The 21,102-nt window shown below is 42.7% G+C and overlaps 1 protein-coding gene across 1 annotated transcript in view; it reads right to left on the bottom strand.

Annotated features, from left to right (window-relative positions):
• The window catches only part of LOC109907286 (zinc finger protein 704), a 95,021-nt gene extending 74,942 nt beyond the window's left edge, over positions 1-20,079 (bottom strand). The window contains exons 1-2 of the mRNA XM_031793167.1: positions 19,462-20,079; positions 15,299-15,519 (exon numbers count right to left, since the gene is read on the bottom strand). Coding sequence (XP_031649027.1) covers positions 15,299-15,519; positions 19,462-19,719 — 479 coding nt within the window. The 5' untranslated portion in view covers positions 19,720-20,079. The remainder of the gene's footprint in view (positions 1-15,298; positions 15,520-19,461) is intronic.
• Positions 20,080-21,102: the final 1,023 nt, after the last annotated feature.

Below are 21,102 nucleotides of genomic sequence, written 5' to 3' on the forward strand. Positions count from 1 at the left end.
CGTCTCCTTCCTGAGTGGTATGATGGCCGCGTGGTCCCTTGAGGAGGTCTACAAAAAAAATTCTGAAGTCTTGGCTGATTTCTTTAGATTTTCCCATGACGTCAAGCAAAGAGGCACTCAGGCCTTGACATACATCCACAATAACACCAACTGACTCAAATTATGTCAATTCACCTATCAGAAGCTTCTAAAGTCATTACAATTTTCTGGAATTGTCCAAGCTGTTTAAAGGCAGTCATCTTAGTGTATGTAAACTTCTGACCCACTGGAATTGTGATACAGTGAAATATAAGTGAAATAATCTGTCTGTAAACAATTGTTGGAAAAATTACATGTCATGCACAAAGTAAAATGTCCTACCCGACTTGCCAAAACTATAGTTTGTTAACAAGAAATGTGTGGCTTGGTTAAAAAACGAGTTTGAATGACCTAACTTCCGACTTCAACTGTATATGGGGGATACAACCTTCCCAGCTCTGCAGATTTATCTGCGAAGAGGCAGAGTCATTAGATCATTTATTTTTGGTCACAGGTCCAGGAATGGCTTTAGAATTGCAACATTTACCTGGAGCTAATGCTGCAGATAGCAATACTGGGTGATTTGAAAAGTCATAGTCAAATCGATCAATAATATACTTTTAGCAAAAATGCTATTTTAATTTACAATCTGTAGGACTATGAGAATAGAAAGGTTCAGAACTTTTGTGAAGCATTACAGCACAGTTGAAAAATATATGGCAAATAGAAATCCAATATGGATGGTGTTAAGAGATAGGAAGGGTTGAATGGAGCTGAAGGGTGGGACAAATAACAACACAATAAATGTAAAACATGCAGATCTGTAAAATGTATAAAGGTCAAGAAATGTTGCGAAATATTACAGTTAAAAATATATGGCAAATAGAAATGAAACAGATGGGAGAGGTGGAGGTTAGATAAGGCCAGGACTAACATTTTGGATAGATATATCTATATCCCCAAAAATATATGGGGGATTGGAAATGATCCAGACAATTACATTGATGGAAACTACAATCTATCTATCTTCAATATTAAAGCTGATCTACCCCCTGAAATGATAATGTTTAGTAATCCTCACAACCATTCTAGATGGAACTGAATACATTATCCAGGTATTTATGTTGTCATGGCGATAAATTATTAATACAGACACTTCTAGAACAGACGTTGTCAAGGGGACCAAAAAATGCTGACAGATGTCACCTTTAGTCCCTTCCCACTGACTTATTTACGGCCCTTATGTGTGTGTGTGTGTGTGTGTGTGTGGGCTACAATATAAATCCACAGTAAGTTGATCCCAGCCCAACATACAAACAGCACAGCTGGGGGTTTGGCAACTCAAGCGCCACCTGCTCAAGGCTTTATATTGTATACGGACTGGCCTGAATGCCATAATGCATGTCAACTCTCACACCTACTAAACTCACCACATTTCATTCAACTGCCAATTTGCATATAAATTCCAATGCATGGCAATGTAATTCCCAACACAACACCCTCACAGGTAGTCGCTCTCTCTCATGGCCTTCACGTTCCATTGTGGAGTGTTGGAATGATTCTACAATGAAAACAGTTGCATTGTTCCTGAATGAAATACGTTTTTAGGATTCATTGGCGGTTTTCTGGCAGACGAGATCGTTCTTCTTGACCAAAACCAACCGTCAGATTACTACATATATTAAATCTTTGTTTTATTGTGTAGCCTGGTGGTTGAAGGGAGAACCAGGACAGGTATGACAACACCCATGAAAGAGGGGAAAACAAGTGAGAAATTGAATAGATTGTACATCAAAAAGTTGTCTTCTCAGTGCATACAGTCAGCTGCTTACAATCAACTGCTTACTAGTTGTTATTTTGCCTGCTAATTTCTCTCAAATATGAATGTCAGTAGTGCATATGAGTAGCATGGTAAGTGTGCTGCCTGCTAGCTAGCTGTTGAAACATAACATACAGCAGTAGCTGAAGAAGAGACTGCCAATCAGCACGCACACACACCTCCTAATAAAGGGGGAACATTCATTATGTGGGACGACTGGCATTATTTTGCTGTAGTTCTAGCAGAATGTTACTGCCAGAGCCAATCAGATACGGCGTATAGAATATTTCAATCATTGCTCAGTAAAGTTTGAGAAAGTCAGACAGACTTGAGAAAGTCAGAACCTCTCCATGTCCAATCAGATAAGAGGGTAGTGGCGCAGGCCAGGGCTGGACTAGTGAAGAGACTATTTTTCTTTCCCTCTCTCCCCTTCTCTCCCTCTGGGAAGTTAGCTAGATGTGAACTGGGGCTGGCTGGAAGACTTCCACCCTGGCAGTACTCGGGTACTCTGCTGAAAGGAGAGGAGCGCCTTCCTTTCAGATGGCAATAACACGGTCAACCATCATCCACTCTCTGGAGCAATTTTTTATTTTTTTTTGCAAAAGCTATCCCGAGTGGCCGTGCTCTGCTGCTGAGAAACCATATTGTTCCGATGCTACATTGAACCGCCTGCCCACCACACAAACACAACCTCCCTCCCTCCCTCTCCATTTCAACATTCATCCACCCAACCCCCTTTGCAGTTTGCACATATCCGGCAACTGCATCAGTGCCAGAAGAAGAGAAAGAAATTAAATACTGTAGTAAAAAAACAACGAAGGGGAGATTAACAAAAAGAAAAGTCACTTCATCAAAACAGACGATAATGCGATAGTCCCTTAAGTCTGTCTTTTTTCAGGAGGAAAGAAGAGTTTTGGCAGTTGTCCCTGGCTGAGAGCTGGCTATGCTACAGCGCTGGGCCTGTAGTGTGGATGGAACACATGGCTGCTGGTGAAACACTCAGAACACAATGCAGTACCATTCCAGAACACACACACACACACACACACACACACACACACCACAGAGAGAGAAGAAACAGATTGGTTTGGACTTAGAAACAAGTGATTTGAAGTTAGGCCGATACACTCATCGAAACATTAATCTTTAACTACTAGCCTACATGTTCATGTTCAGCACATGCCAGCATTTAGCAAAAGTCCAAAAGGGTTATTTTACTGATGTATATTCATCAGGCGATCAATAACAACACATTTGTCGAACTAAAAAGTCAAAGCCGGTTGTGAGCAGAAAAACTGCAGGTTATTTTGAGAAACTTCTGTGAAAAAAACTGGTCCTTCATGCAAATCATTTGTCTTGCATTATTGAGAACTAAAGATCTCGGTCAAGGTCAGACCTGGGTTCAAATACCTCATCTGTAATTAATTAAGCTTGCATGTTGCAATGGAACCAATAGAAGTCACAAAACTGCAAAGTCAGTCCATTTTGCCTCCAGGCAGACTCGAGCAAATGCCAAAAATATATGAAAGATTTCAAATAGTATTTGAACCCAAGTCAGGAGGCCAGGCCTTGAACCTGAAGATCACTGGCTGACTGCTGTTTCAATAATATGCAGTCACTCTTCTTTTCACCCCAGACTATACTCCACTTCCCCTGTTAGCAATTAGTCTCCAGAAGGCTATTTGTCAAATTTAGAGTTTTGATCTGCTTCCACCAGTCCTTTCCCCAGCTCGCGTTACAATTGGCTGTTTCCTGCAATAGGGAAAACATAAGGCCCTCAAAAGAATAGCAAGACTAAACAACTGCTAAAAAAAAACATCCACATAGAAAGAAAAAGTGCCTCCTGAGTGTCGCAGCGGTCTAAGGCGTCACTACAGACCTGGGTTCGATCCAGGGCTGTCGCTGCCTGCAGCGACCAGGAGACCCATGAGGCAGCGCACAATTGGCCCAGGTTAGGGGAGGGTTTGGCTGGCCGAGATGTACTTGTCCCATCGTGCTCTCGCGGCGGGCCGGGTGCATGCATGCTGACACGGTTGCCAGTTGGACAGTGTTTCCACCGACACATTGGTGGGGCTAATCAGCCGTACCAGTGAATGTCCAGGAGGTGAGCTTCTCGCCTCTACCTCGTGTTGAGATTTCAGAGTACAAACCACTTTGGGCATGAGCTGCAGCTCGACGCCTTTCTGGTCTGATATGTTCATTCTTAACCCATCGTTTTATACGGTTCATTCAAAAAGGGGCGGTTCACCAGGCTGATACTTTCTCTGACCTCACTCAGGCAGCAGTGACTACTTCCTTGTACAAAAAGTTAGAGAAACAATTTCCTCTTATAGTTTCTAAGATGACATCCTCTCTTAACAAAAACACATTTCATACACAACTGAGAGGATGGAAACTTCGTACATGTAGTGTGTCTAAGTTAATGTATTTCCTTTATAACATTTTTAATGACATCACAAAAAATAATGGAAATGACATTATTGTTCTTTAGATCACCTCTGACCATGCAACATGTAAAGTGTTGATCCTATGTTTCATATGCTGAAATAAAAGATCCCAGAAAAAAAGTTGTGTTAGAAATATTGTTCCAGTATTCGCTTTAGAGCGTTAAGAGTTTTGGCGGAAAAATGTCTGTGTAGACAAAGGCACATTCCTGTGTGAACATTGGGGGGGATGTTCACTCCTTGATTTACAACAGGGTGTGAGCGGCCAGCTCCCTTCTCCCTCCTCTGCGGGTGAGGGGGTCTGGCCGAAGTCATCCACTGCAAAGCTGATCCGACCCATCTGGATCCTCGAGGGACAGTCATGACAATGCCAATTGCGCACTCCCTTAAAACTTGAGATATCTGTGGCATTATGTTGTGTGATAAAACTGCACAATGTAAACAAATGTGCACATTTTAGAGAAACACTTTTTTCTGGGATATTTTATTTCAGCTCATGAAACATAGGATCAACACTTTACATGTTGCATTTATATTTTCGTTCAGTGTACATTCAGAGCCTTTGGGGGAAGAGAGTAATACAGAATTTGATTTGAAGCATACCTAAATATAAACAAGAACTGAAAGCTAAATCCTCCTTTGTGAGCAGTTCCACATTTTAAGATGTGAGACACAGCAGTTTTAATGAAACATCTCATATATATAACTGTATCTCGGGGCACTGGTTGCAGTCAGGAGGGAAAATAGGTCAATCATCATATAGTAGACTTACTAGAGCATTGATTTTAGGAGTGAGATGTGAGATTGGACAGAAGACTTGTGTAATGGTGTAAATGATTTGCAAAGCTATTCGATATAATAATGAGACGTCCAGTGAGGCTCAGTTGGTAGAGCACGGAGTAGCAGCGCCAGGGTTGTGGGGTTGATTCTCACAAGGGACCCGTATGAAAAAGTATGAACATTTATGCACTCACTGTACGTTGCTCTACATAAGAATGCCTGCTAAATGACTACAAACATTTAGATGTACAGAATAGCTGTATGTGTGTAAATGAAAAAGGTACCCAGACTGTCAGAGCCCCTTGGGCGTAGTAAACATAACCAACGCCATACATGTTTTTCTGTACTTTACAGTAATTTAACCCCCAGATAGTGTCTCCACTACAGTACTCACACATAAGTCTTTACTCCACTGAGGTTAACATCTTATGTGGGTTACTGTGGACAGGAGCACCAGCAGCAAACATTGCGTCAGTTCCCTTGTAAATCACAACTTTGAAAGAAACGCAATTAAAAGCCTCAAGGTCATATTCCTCTGGGGAGTTGATTCTAAAAAAAAATCCTCAGGCAATCTCTCCCCCTCTTTCACTCGTTCCATCTCTCTCGGTCCCCCTCTCGCAATCTTGCTCCCGCCTTCTCTTTCTCTCTCCATTTCTTGCCCTCAGTCCCCCCTCCATCCTTCCCTCTAGTCTCCAATACAGGATAAACATTACTAACGGTTACTTTGTGGTGGTGGCAGAACCATTTATTCCCGCAGAAAGCATTCAGCGTTTGCAGCAGAAATTGGTCACAGGTGTGCAGCCGTGTGCAATGGATCTCAATCTGAAGGCAATAATGGTCCTGCGCTGAGGAGAAGTCACGGAGGGAGCCAGGCGAAAGGAACAGGAACTTGAAGATGTTCCTACTGAAGCCCCAGTCAGAATGGTATCTCTCCACTCCACGTTCATTCATTTCAGTCTGAGAGGGATTAAGCTATTAGACAGAGAGCTGGAGACACTGTGGCCTAGCCTACACCCCAGTAAGAGGAGACAATAATATCTTCTTTTGAGTGATGAATTGAAACCTGCTTGGGATTGGGGGCAAAGTCACATTCTAGAATGCCCCTCACAAAGGAACGAGTTGGCTGCTGGACTTCAGGGTACCCAACTTGTAGAAAATAACATGAATAGGAGAGAATTTAACCATTAAAGTTTCACAACAAACCCATCATATAATTTCATTTATAGACACGATCTGTTCCCATCTGAGACTGTTGAAACATAACACACCATGCACTGTGGGAAGAGGAGACCACAGCACAGAAACCAACCAGGCTAGATCCGTTTACACGTTTAAAGCAAGTTGACATAGCCTAGAAAGCCAAATTTACCCAAAACATTGTGTTCAATTACGACTAGAAGAGGCGCTTTTCCTTTCAGAGCCTTTTAGACTGTTCAAGGGCATTCTGGCTCTGAACTATAAGGGAGGATTCTGCTCTCACCGTCTATCTACTGAACACTAAGGCTCTTATTTCAATTGTTACAAAAAACACCAATAACGTCATCAAATCTAAACAGTGTCAGAACTTTTTGGTAAAAACTCAACTCGTCGTGTTTGGAGGACAAAGAACGCTGAGTTGCATCCAAAGAACACCATACCTACTGTGAAGCATGGGGGTGGAAACATGCTTTGGAGATGTTTTTCTGCAAAGGGACCAGGACGACTGATCCGTGTAAAGGAAAGAATGAATGGGGCCATGTATCGTGAGATTTTGAGTGAAAACCTCCTTCCATCAGCAAGGGCGTTGAAGATGAAACGTGGCTGGGTCTTTCAGCATGACAGTGTGTGAAAACCTTGTGAAGACTTACAGAAAACGTTCGACCTCTGTCATTGCCAACAAAGGGTATAACAAAGTATTGAGATAAACTTTTGTTATTGACCAAATACTTATTTTCCACCATAATTTGCAAATAAATTCATTAAAAATCCTACAATGTGATTTTCTGGATTTCTTTCTCATTTTGTCTGTCATAGTTGAAGTGTACCTATGATGAAAATTACAGGCCTCTCATCTTTTTAAGTGGGAGAACTTGCACAATTGGTGGCTGACTAAACACTTTTTTGCCCCACTGTGTGTGTGTGTGTATATATATATATATATATATATATACATACAGTGCCTTGCGAAAGTATTCGGCCCCCTTGAACTTTGCGACCTTTTGCCACATTTCAGGCTTCAAACATAAAGATATAAAACTGTATTTTTTTGTGAAGAATCAACAACAAGTGGGACACAATCATGAAGTGGAACGACATTTATTGGATATTTCAAACTTTAACAAATCAAAAACGGAAAAATTGGGCGTGCAAAATTATTCAGCCCCCTTAAGTTACTACTTTGTAGCGCCACCTTTTGCTGTGATTACAGGTGTAAGTCGCTTGGGGTTTTGTCTCTATCAGTTTTGCATATTGAGAGACTGAAATGTTTTCCCATTCCTCCTTGCAAAACAGCTCGAGCTCAGTGAGGTTGGATGGAGAGCATTTGTGAACAGCAGTTTTCAGTTCTTTCCACAGATTCAGGTCTGGACTTTGACTTGGCCATTCTAACACCTGGATATGTTTATTTTTGAACCATTCCATTGTAGATTTTGCTTTATGTTTTGGATCATTGTCTTGTTGGAAGACAAATCTCCGTCCCAGTCTCAGGTCTTTTGCAGACTCCATCAGGTTTTCTTCCAGAATGGTCCTGTATTTGGCTCCATCCATCTTCCCATCAATTTTAACTATCTTCCCTGTCCCTGCTGAAGAAAAGCAGGCCCAAACCATGATGCTGCCACCACCATGTTTGACAGTGGGGATGGTATGTTCAGAGTGATGAGCTATGTTGCTTTTACGCCAAACATAACGTTTTGCATTGTTGCCAAAAAGTTCAATTTTGGTTTCATCTGACCAGAGCACCTTCTTCCACATGTTTGGTGTGTCTCCCAGGTGGCTTGTGGCAAACTTTAAACGACACTTTTTATGGATATCTTTAAGAAATGTCTTTCTTCTTGCCACTCTTCCATAAAGGCCAGATTTGTACAATATACGACTGATTGTTGTCCTATGGACAGAGTCTCCCACCTCAGCTGTAGATCTGTGCAGTTCATCCAGAGTGATCATGGACCTCTTGGCTGCATCTCTGATCAGTCTTCTCCTTGTATGAGCTGAAAGTTTAGAGGGACTGCCAGGTCTTGGTAGATTTGCAGTGGTCTGATACTCCTTCCATTTCAATATTATCGCTTGCACAGTGCTCCTTGGGATGTTTAAAGCTTGGGAAATCTTTTTGTATCCAAATCCAGCTTTAAACTTCTTCACAACAGTATCTCGGACCTGCCTGGTGTGTTCCTTGTTCTTCATGATGCTCTCTGCGCTTTTAACGGACCTCTGAGACTATCACAGTGCAGGTGCATTTATACGGAGACTTGATTACACACAGGTGGATTGTATTTATCATCATTAGTCATTTAGGTCAACATTGGATCATTCAGAGATCCTCACTGAACTTCTGGAGAGAGTTTGCTGCACTGAAAGTAAAGGGGCTGAATAATTTTGCACGCCCAATTTTTCAGTTTTTGATTTGTTAAAAAAGTTTGAAATATCCAATAAATGTCGTTCCACTTCATGATTGTGTCCCACTTGTTGTTGATTCTTCACAAAAAAATACAGTTTTATATCTTTATGTTTGAAGCCTGAAATGTGGCAAAAGGTCGCAAAGTTCAAGGGGGCCGAATACTTTCGCAAGGCACTGTATATATATATATATATATATATATATATATATTTTTTTTTTTTATTTTTTTTTTTAAATGTGCACACACTAGATAATCTCCCTGATACAATATCCTGCTCTATACCATATCATTAGTTGGATATGGATTAATAGCTGTATGCGCTCACATGGGAGAGGATTAACCAGCTGAAGAGACACACAGGTATCGAGATGATCAATAAGCTATCCAGTGATGCCAACAGAAATATATATATATATATATATATATTTTTTTAAATCGCTGCTCCCTTGCAAAAGGGCAATTATCAAAAATTCCTTGGCTCATCCATAAAATAAATTCAATCTGAACAGAGATATTTTTACTTTAAAATGGTTGAAGATAGACAAGTACTTTGAGAGCCAAATCAATAGTTCAACAAATAATACTACATCAATTGAGTCAAAAAACAGCTGGATGGATCTGCATGGTGCTTATGTTGGTTTTTATTGTACTTTTACAACGGCTTCCAAATCGATTTCCGCCATCTACCGTCTAATAGAGAAATAATGCCTGGCGTATAACACCAGTATAGTTTATAGTACATGAGTGTTTGCCATTTAATGGTAAAAGTGTGTCTTTCTTTTATTAGACTACATTTCACAGCCAAGAAGACACTCATTCACTTTTAATTGCTCTGGAGTTGGGAGCTTGGAAAAAGCAGTTTGTTGACCACATAGAAACAATAACCGCATACGGAGCTAAAACCTCCACTATAGGATCTGTCCCAAATGGTACCCTACTCCCGATATAAAGCCCTATGGGCCCTGGTCAAAACTAGTACACTAGGGAATAGGGTGCCATTTGGGATGCACAGTTTTATTTATAAAGTGCCTCTCAGTTTGTGTATGTGTGCCAGTAAAGGCAGATAGATACCTGTAGATTGTTTATACTGTCGAGATGTATTTTATATTTTTTCTAGGAGTGGGTCTCGCTGGGTACTTCCATATATGTGAGTGATTACTGTTGTGATGCAGAATTTAATGCCTATTCTGAACATATCTGTGGTTGGTAACTCACCTCTCAGGGATCAATGCCTTTATAATCTAAATCTGTTGTTGGTCTGCAGAGATTAATATTATTCGTGTGTGTTCTGAACTAATGACCTATGGATACAGGTTGTGCCAACATCCCACCATTTTAAACTGGGACAGAGCCCTCGCTCTGTCTCACTAACCCCTTTTTGTCTGCTCATAAAAGGAGTAATAATGGCCCAGTGCACTACTTTTAAAAAATATAAATTGTATTGTGATTTATCAGGGTTGCTGCAGCACCCTCAGCACCAATAATTCTTGCGGCTATGGGAGAGCTGTGATGGAAACAAGTCGTTTCGGTACAATTCTCTAAATGCAGACAGATAATGTTCGTTCCACATGGTGGGATCTTTTTGTGTTGGTAAAATTGTTGAAATGCCTTCATGCTCAAATACTGATATAATAATAACCATCAAATCGAAGTAAACGTGGAGTCACGCAATGATACACTACATCACCAAAATAATGTGGGCAGCTGCTCGAACATCTCATTCCAAAAATCACTGGCATGAATATGGAGTTGGTCACCCCTTTGCTGCTATAACAACCTCCACTTTTCTGGGAAGGCTTTCCACTAGATGTTGAACATTCCTGCGGGGACTTGCTTCCATTCAGCCACAAGAGCATTAGTGAGATCGGGCACTGATGTTGGGCGATTAGGCCTGGCTCACAGACGGTGTTCCAATTCATCCCAAAGGTGTTCGATGGGGTTGAGATCAAGGCTCTGTGCAGGCCAGTCAAGTTCTTCCACCCCCATCTAGACAAACTAAGGGGCCTAGCCCGAACCACAAAAAACAACCCCAGACCATTATTCCTTCTCCACCAAACTTTACAGTTGGCACTATACAGTCGGAACTACACAGCCGGGCAGGAAGTGTTCTCCTGGCATCCGCCAAACCCGGATTCATCCGTCAGACTGCCAGATGGTGAACCGTGATTCATCACTCTAGAGAACACATTTCCACTGCTCCAGAGTCCAATGGAGGTGAGCTTTTGGTGATCTTAGGCTTGCTGGGCCATGGAAACCCATTTCATGAAGCTCCCGATGAACAGTTCTTGTGATGACATTGCATCCAGAGGCAGTTTGTAACTCAGTGGTGAGTGTTGCAACTGAGGACATATGATAATTTACGCACTACAGCACTCGGCGGTCCCGTTCTCGGACCTTGTATGGCCTCCCACTACGCGGCTGAGCCGTTGTTGCTCCTAGACATTTACAATTCACAATAACAGCACTTCCAGTTAATCAGGGCAACTCTAGCAGGGCAGAAATTTGACAAACTGACTTGTTGGAAAGGTGGCATCCAATGATAGTAGCATGTTGAAAGCCACTGAGCTCTTCAGTATGGCCATTCGACTGCCAGTGTTTGTCTATGGGGATTGCATGGCTGTGTGCTCGATTTTATACACCTGTCAGCAACGGGTGTGGCTGAAATAGCCAAATCCACTAAATTGAAGGGGTTTCCACATACTTTTGTGTATATACGCACACAACCAGTTAAACGTTTTAGAACACCTACCCATTGAAGGGTTTTTCTTTATTTTTACTATTTTCTACAGTGAAATAACATATGGAATCATGTAGGAATCAAAAGTGTTAAATCAAAATATATTTTATATTTGAGATTCTTCAAATAGCCACCCCAAACAGCTTCATGAGGCAGTCACCTGGAATGCATTTCAATTAACAGGTGTGCCTTAAGTACATTCATGGAATTTCTTTCCTTCTTAATGCGTTTGCACCAATCAGTTGTGTTGTGACAAGGTAGGGGGGTACACAGAAGGCAGCACAATTTGGTTAAAGTCCATATTATGGCAAGAACAGCTCAAATAAGCAAAGAGAAAAAAACTGTCTATTACTTTAGACATGAAGGTCAGTCAATACGGAACATTTCAATAACTTTTTCTTCAAGTGCAGTCGCAAAAACCATCAAGAGCCATGATGATAATGGCTCTCATGAGGACCGCCACAGGAATGGAAGACCCAGAGTTACCTCCGCTGCAGAGGATACGTTCATTAGAGTTACCTCCGCTGCAGAGGATACGTTCATTAGAGTTACCTCCGCTGCAGAGGATACGTTCATTAGAGTTACCTCCGCTGCAGAGGATACGTTCATTAGAGTTACCTCCGCTGCAGAGGACACGTTCATTAGAGTTACCTCCGCTGCAGAGGATACGTTCATTAGAGTTACCTCCGCTGCAGAGGATACGTTCATTAGAGTTACCTCCGCTGCAGAGGATACGTTCATTAGAGTTACCTCCGCTGCAGAGGATACGTTCATTAGAGTTACCTCCGCTGCAGAGGATACGTTCATTAGAGTTACCTCCGCTGCAGAGGATACGTTCATTAGAGTTACCTCCGCTGCAGAGGATACGTTCATTAGAGTTACCTCCGCTGCAGAGGATACGTTCATTAGAGTTACCTCCGCTGCAGAGGATACGTTCATTAGTGTTACCTCCGCTGCAGAGGATACGTTCATTAGTGTTACCTCCGCTGCAGAGGATACGTTCATTAGTGTTACCTCCGCTGCAGAGGATACGTTCATTAGTGTTACCTCCGCTGCAGAGGATACGTTCATTAGTGTTACCTCCGCTGCAGAGGATACGTTCATTAGTGTTACCTCCGCTGCAGAGGATACGTTCATTAGTGTTACCTCCGCTGCAGAGGATACGTTCATTAGAGTTACCTCCGCTGCAGAGGATACGTTCATTAGAGTTACCTCCGCTGCAGAGGATACGTTCATTAGAGTTACCTCCGCTGCAGAGGATACGTTCATTAGCGTTACCTCCGCTGCAGAGGATACGTTCATTAGCGTTACCTCCGCTGCAGAGGATACGTTCATTAGCGTTACCTCCGCTGCAGAGGATACGTTCATTAGCGTTACCTCCGCTGCAGAGGATACGTTCATTAGCGTTACCTCCGCTGCAGAGGATACGTTCATTAGCGTTACCTCCGCTGCAGAGGATACGTTCATTAGCGTTACCTCCGCTGCAGAGGATACGTTCATTAGCGTTACCTCCGCTGCAGAGGATAAGTTCATTTGAGTTACCTCCGCTGCAGAGTTCATTAGAGTTAGCAGCCTCAGAAATTGCAGCCCAAATAAAATGCTTCAGACAGTTCCAGTAACAGACATCTCCACATCAGCTGTTCAGAGGAGGCTGTGTGAATTAGACCTTATGGTTGAATTGCTGCAAAGAAACCAATAAAGGACACCAATAAGAAGAGACTTGCTTGGGCCAAGAAACAAGAGCAATGGACATTAGACTGGTGGAAATGTGTCCTTTGGTCTGTAGTCCAAATTGGAGATTTTGGTTCCAACCGACGTGTCTTTGAGATGCAGTGTGGGTGAATGGATTATCTCTGCATGTGTATTTCCCACCGTAAAGCATGGAGGAGGAGGTGTTATGGTGTTGGGGTACTTTGCTGGTGACACTGATTTATTTAGAATTCAGGGCATTCTGTAGTGATACGCCATCCCATCTGGTTTGGGCTTAATGGGACCTCCAGGCAGTGTAAGGGCTATTTTACTAAGAAGGAGAGTGAGGAAGGGCTGCATCAGATGACCTGGCCTCCACTATCACCCAACCTCAACCCAATTGAGATGGTTTGGGATGAGTTGGACTGCAGAGTGAAGGAAAAACAGCCAACAAGTGCTCAGCATATGTGGGAACTCCTTCAAGAATGTTGGAAAAGTATTTCAGGTGAAGCTGATTGCACACTCTTGGCATATGCTCAAAGTCATCAAGGCAAAGGGTGGCTATTTGAAGAATCTCAAATATAAAATACATTTTGATTTGTTTAACACTATTTTGGTTACTACATGATTCCATGTGTGTTATTTCATAGTTTTGATGTCTTCAATATTCTACAATGTAGAAAATTGTAAAAAAAATAAATAAAAAAAAAACATTGAATGAGTAGGTGTTCTAATACTTTTGACAGGTAGTGTACAGTGTATGTTGTGTGGTCCTCCCATTACGACTTGGGAAGCCATGCAGTTGATTAGGCAACAGATTAAATAAATTAGGATGAAGGGTGATTTACAGGGTGATGAGTTTGATGCAGATTTTCCAAAAATATTGAGGGTCTTATTCTGGTGACATGATGATCGATGCTTGACTGTTGTTTGACAAATAAAACTATTCTGGCTCTTCTCCATAATAATCTCATCATGTAGACTAGCCTACCTGCACTGTATCTGCAAAGCTGTTGGCTAGAGTGCAATGTCAAGACCAGAGCACATTGTCTATTTAATGCAACAGTTTTTGTGACAAAACTAGCGGTAGAGTCGAAAATACGATGGAAACACATTCAACTTTAATTTGGTACATGAAAACATTTTGTGTGCACTACGTCATCACGTACGGACTTATCTGCAACAAGTCTGTTTGGTAGAAACAGACCACTGGGGGAAAAATGTGCATATTTTCTTTATTATGAATCTATTTGATTGTAGTATATTTATTGAATCACAGCAGTGTAATGCCTACATGGTCATATATATTAAAGCCATGTGCAAACCTCTTGGTTCCTGTTAAAGCACTTTAAAGGTGACGGATCATATAGTTTAACAGATCAGATTTGAATTTCAGTCCATCGTCATCGATCCATTGTACCACACCTAAGTACACTGAGTGTACGAAACATTAAGAACACCTGCTCTTTCCATGACAGACTGACCCAGTGAATCTAGGTAAAAGCTATGATCCTTAAATGATGTCACTGTTGAATCCACTTCAATCAGTGTAGATGAAGGGGAGGAGACAGGTTAAAGAAGGATTTGTAAGCCTTGAGACATGGATTGTGTATGTGTGCCATTCAGAGGGTGAATGGCAGAGGGACAAAATATTTAAGTGCCTTTGAACGGGGTATGGTAGCACCGGTTTGAGTGTCAAAAACTGCAAAGCTGCTGGGTTTCTCAGGCTCAACAGTTTCTTGTGTGTATCACGAATGGTCCACCACCCAACGGACATCCAGCCAACTTGACAACTGTGGGAAGCATTGGAGTCAACATGGGCCAGCATCCCTGTGGAATGCTTTTAACAACGTGTACAGTCTATGCCCCGAATTGAGGCTGTTCTGAGGGTAAAGGGGGGGGGGGGGGGGGGGTGCACGTCAATATAAGGAAGTGTTCTTAATGTTTTGTCCACTCAGTGTATATCACATACATGTAGCACAAAGAAACTAACCAAAAACTCCTGCAATCAAACACCAATCCCATAACACACCACACACGCACACACACACCTATGTGAAATGGCTAGCGATGTAGCAGTTGTGGCGCAATGATTGAAGTGTTGACGGGTTCAGAGGGTCCCTGGTTCGAGCTCAGTAAGGAAGACACGGAAGCAATACTTTTACACACACAGCCCATCGGCCCACCCAATAACACACATACACACTGTCTGTCTTACCTGGCATGGGGCACATCGATGCTGGATGACACCACCTTACGTTTCTGGTCCAGCAGGGAGACAGAGCGGGTGTGGTCCCTCTCAGGACCCTCCAAGGTGCGCCCTGTCCTCCTGCCATCCACTGCCCGCTCCCCCTCCACCGCATCTGGGCTCAGGGAGTTGGCCTCCCCGTTCTGGCCCTGGTGTGGAGTCCCGTCCCCCCGGCCGTTACTGGAGCTCTGCTGCAGAGGAGAACAGATATGACTGGATCAATAAAGAAGACTAAAGACTGGGACTCTGGGAGGCAAAAACCTAAGAGGATTTGTATGTGGAAATAAAATAAAGATGCGAAATCTCACTACATATTTGCCTTCCAGTCTCTCCTTTGTCATTCTAGCAAATACTCACATGTACAGACAGTTTGCTAGTGCTGCTAGTGTTGAGCTAACACCAACAGGATGTATGCTACCAGTGGAGGGTGTTTGACTTTCAAATATGTCAAAGTCCGGAATCTCTTTGTTTGTGTGAGAAAGCCCCTGAAGGTGGCTCCTCTTGTTGCTGCAGTGCCCCGGTGGTGATAACAGCCATTCCCTTTTGCACAAGCAAGCATCTCCCCTGACATTCTGTAAACCACTACCCCGTGGAAACAATCATGTGAGGCAAAGCAGCACACACACACAAAATAACTCGGGACGGCAACAGATTGCGTGTGTGTAGCATGCCGTACACACTTGTTTTTGGGCACACCTTAAATAAAGACGTGAACCATCCAGACATGCACGGTGAACACACACATAATCGGAAAGGGCAGGGAGAGAGAGAGATACACATGGCTAACTGCACCAGCAGAGCGTTGAAGGACAATATGCCCATACAGATTTCCAGTGGGATGGAGATCGTCATCTACAGGAAACACCCAGTCAGTCGATCAGACACAGTTTTGAACAGTTGGCTTAGATTAATGAGGTAAAATATGGATTATCATCTATAAAAACCTGGCTGAGCAAACATTTAACAAGCGAGAAAGCCTTTCTGAAAACAGGACTTGAGTGAAACAACAAGATGGATTATCTGAACTAAGAGAAAGATGAACTGTTACCTAGACCCGTTATTTGACTATAACCAAAACAATCTCCATCGTTTCCTTTTACAGCCCTATGAATTATGATATTTCATGCATGGCAGGAAATTGCAGAGCTAGCCAAATCGACCATAAAATGTAAGTTGAGTTGCACGTGTCATACGAGTTTTCAATGTGGGGTAACTGCCTCGCAGTTCCGAAATTCAGGAGATTAATAATGTAAGTTTAACAAGCTACCATGCTGTACACACCACACACACACACACTAAATTAATGTTCTTGCTTTAGGCATGAGGTTTTTCACCTCTATTAGGCCAAAGGTAAAGAAGTTTTCATGCATCATAAATTGACAATAGCTCAGGAGTCATGGAATACTTGGTTTCATCCTAATGGTATTTGTGTTCAACTCATGTGATGCATTGTTCAAAGATTAGGCTATATATTATCAAATGTATTCGGGAAAAAAAATTCATAAAATAGTGCTATTAAAGATTTTAATAATAATATTTCAAAAAGCTATATATTTGTAGAATGCAGGAGATTTACATGGATTACAGGTTATGTACATAGAAGGATGTGAATTGACCTAATGGGGAGGGCTTCGCTCCAGGATAAAGAAAATAAATATTTTGCTTACATAGCCAGCCAGAGCATTCAATATTATTGTAGTAAAATAAACATGCAATGTTATTACAGTTTAACTTCCATTGATATGTATGGCTACACAGTAGGCTACACAGTAAACAAGAGGAGATCAGGAGCACGGTCATGAAGTAGTTGATTGGTTTAAAACACTCAATGTGTCAGGTGATGCAGCCTAGTTAGCCATGTTGATCTCATTCTCTGAACCATCACGTCACTGCAGCTTACAATAGCCAAATGCAACAGTCGGGATATTGATTAGTGCTCTCCATTCACCAACACAGCCCTCTGACGGCAGGATCCATGATCCTTCCCTCAAAGCAAGGGTAGGCCTTGCCTTGGCTACACTGCCTGGTGAATGATTTTGGCAGAGCACAAGCCAACCGAACCGGACTCTCTCTCTCCCATCGGATTACTCATCTATCCATCATGAAGGAATCTAAACATGGCCCCGTCGTATGACATGCAGGCAAATGGTGGCCAACCAACCAATGAGGAGCAATGTGCTGATTGATGAACAAAGAGTCAGTCAGTTAGCTTCAGTTAGGATGTCTGATGTCAAATCAACTGAAAACAACACATGCCTTTGTCTGTGTGGGAGCCGCATAAAATGGCAGTCAGTCGGTCAATACTATACCTCCTTCCTTTATAACAACAAGTGGCATTCTCCCACCTCCCCTCCATCCCCTTTTCCCTCCATCCATCCATCCATCCACTCCTCCTTCCTCTAAAGTGAATGGTGCTCATTTGGCATTCTGGGCACCTTGCCAGAGCTCCAGATTCTTCTCCAAGCCGTGCCCTTCTCTCTCCAAGCCATGCTTTGTTACTACAGCTGCTACAGCAACTGCTTGCTAGGAGATGTGAACCTCTTCAGTTAAACATCTCTCACACCCATTCCTCTCCTCCCGCCAGCCTCTCACCCCTTCCTCTCCTCCCTCCAGCCTCTCCTCCCTCCAGCCTCTCACCCCTTCCTCTTCCCCCGCCAGCCTCTCCCCCCTCCATTCTCTGACCCCTACTCTCATCCCGCCAGCCTCTCATCCCGCCAGCCTCTCACCCCTTCCTCTCCCCCCGCCATTCTCTGACCCCTACTCTCCTCCGTCCCCTGATTCTATCCATGTCTTGTCTTTCTACTTTTAGAAGATTGAGCGGTGCTGAGGGAAGCTACCATTCTGTTAGAGAACTATTACTTAAAAATTACAATCGGACTATAAATGGAATGGTTATTATGGCTTGTTTATCAAATGTGGTTGCTAGGAGGCTATGGCATCCTGCATTTCTGTTGTGCCTTTATGCAAACGTACTACTTACATTTCTCTTTATGGAACTGTACTTGACCACTATTTGCATTCTGACTATGCATAATAGAATGGGTTTGTTTATAAAACATGGTTGTGTCCTATGAATACCCATGCTATGACATCTTGTATTTCTGTCGTGCCTTTATGAAGATGTTTACATTTTCTGTTTTGAAACTGTATCCATATGCCTGTTTTCCCATTCGAGTCACTGAACTATGACCCCATTGCTTGGATCAAACCCCCAATACGTATTTATAGGCTACATTATCCAACACAGTCACATGCATTCCCCTCTCATCATAGGAGCGGTTTTTATAAGGGACCACCAAGCAGGCAGCCTCACCAGACCATCTTTGTTGTGAAACCATGCGACACCATCAAGCTGGAACTTTTAAAGGCAGGCAATGAGGTCACTCTCATAACAGGAAGGAATACATGTTGATATTTAGGAACACAATGTACCATCCAGTGTGGCATAATAATATGATATCTACTATTCTACGCTAGTTATTTAGCCTAAAGTCAATTGTTTTCTTCAGTAGCAGCAAGGACACACGTGTGACATGAATGAAACAAATAGCTTAGCTAATGACTACATACTACTTACTCCCCTACACAATAAAATAAATGCAACTACTGTTATTACATGAATTCCTACATTATAGTGACATATTCAGTGCAATATGACGGGTTAATATGCATGAAATGCCAGTGTCATATGCGACTGATTCATTGTGTACAATCTGGGATGTTTTATTACATCAATGATCGGTCCAAAACGCTGCAGAACGTGTTTGCGTCTGCCACCTACCCACTGGGTCAAATCTACAGTCAATGGGTCAGAAAAACACTGCGCAGATAGGGCCCTATCATAATCAAGCATTCAATGGGAACCCCTTTGTCCTGTATTTAATGATAAATATTTTGACAGTGCATTGTTATTATTCAATATGTAGTTCTGCACTACAACATAAATCTCATCTGGATTATTCTGGGTGTGTGACTGTCTGCCTATCATTAATATAGCTTGTAATACCCGGTTGCAGCGGCGGGCAATGGATGCAATAGCACGCTCTTTCTCCGTCTGTGCACGAAGCAGTTAAACGCTGCAAAACACCGCTGCACAACAACTGCAGGCTTCCCGGTCACACACACAAACAGACCTTCAAGCTGGATTTGAGCGGTCCTTTCGCGGTCGTTTGGTTGAAGCCCACGGCTATCTCGTCCTCGGAGAATTCTTTCAGGCTTCCGTCTTGCATTAGTACCGTGTAGACGTTACGCCGAGGTCCGGTTGAAACGTCTCTGTTTTCCTGCTTGACAGCCTGTACCAGTCCTGTCAACGGAGCCCCGTCCCCAGTCGGACTCGGCGCATACACCCGGCTCCCCAGGATTGAACGCTTCACTAAACGCCTCGTATGCATAGCGATCAATTTATAGCACCGAATTTAAAGCGGAATGTGGTCAATGTCTATCTATGGACGTCGAGTTAGAATTGATAAACACTGACATGAAAAACACAACACCGCAGCGGATAGACTACGTGCTCCATAAACCCTAACCAAATGTTAGAAAGCGGCAACATACTCTGCTGCTAGCACGGGTCAAAACTAACGATATTCGAAAGCACGAATATGTGTAGAAAAAGCTACATGCATGGATTAACAAATGCATGAAAACAAGCCATTCCCCGTGAAATAACCTCTTCAACAGACCGGTTACTGATATTTCTTCGTTCGACCTGTTTGTTTTCCTGACTGTTCCCTCTAAACTCGTAAGAGAGCACAAAAACACGGAAATGTTGTTAAGGACCGACAAATGACATTTGTACAGTACATTTTCATCCGAACAAAAGGGCTTCGCCAATACACAAACAAAGATATTAATTGTGATCTACATGAAAAATTATTTAAGTTTCACACACATATTTTACACCGGTTTGCCGTCTGACAGGGTGAAATTTGCTGAAATAGCCGCGTACAGTAACTCCGGATCCATATTCTAGGTATTCCAGTCCGTAGCCGACTGCCAAAGAGCCAGCGCCTCTACCGGCGGATTGCTGCCTGTAAACATGTGCGGTCTCGCGGTTGACTCGAGCTCCCATTGGTCGACCCAGCACACGCCTCCACTGGGCTACGCACATTTTTCTGTCAGTGAAGGGATTCGATTATCTGGCCCGGGTAACCCCAGTGAATGAGTTTAAACCGGGTGAAAAGTGATTGCATTCGTTTTGGAACCGGGCTATCTCCTGGGCGTGATCCAGATGCCCCTTTAAAACCCACGTAAAAGTCGCTCAAAACAAAGGTGACGTAGCCCAGGCTTGATTAAGCACGTGGAGTAATGAGTAGGAATCTGTTTTACCATGCAAATGATTGCTCTTGCTAAAAACGCTTTATAAGCCTTCCCGATGAAAACTATGTTAACAAAAATGTTAACATAATTCGTATGGAAAATATATGTATGTTCCTGAATGATGCACCATGCTGCCTTGTTGACAACATGACCGAGCAGCGCAGATTAGGTTACTTTTCGATTTGAAAAAGGCGCTCCTCCCTCACCGCTTTTGTCTGTTCACGTCACGGGCCATATACCGGTGCACCGGGGTTCAGGTTAATAAATCTCCCTCAATTTCCCTCCAACATAAGGTAATGGGAGTTGGAGAGGACGCTCCATCAGACAGGAAGCGACGTTTCAAAATCTCTCCACAATTTTTTTTATTATTTTTTTTGTATAGAGGTCAATGGAAGGGAGAGTGTCGAATTTGGTCATCAAAAATTGTAATTGCTCATTTTCTACGTGAGGTTATT

This window comes from Oncorhynchus kisutch, linkage group LG17 (assembly GCF_002021735.2).
Source record: "Oncorhynchus kisutch isolate 150728-3 linkage group LG17, Okis_V2, whole genome shotgun sequence".
Classification (NCBI taxonomy): domain Eukaryota; kingdom Metazoa; phylum Chordata; class Actinopteri; order Salmoniformes; family Salmonidae; genus Oncorhynchus; species Oncorhynchus kisutch.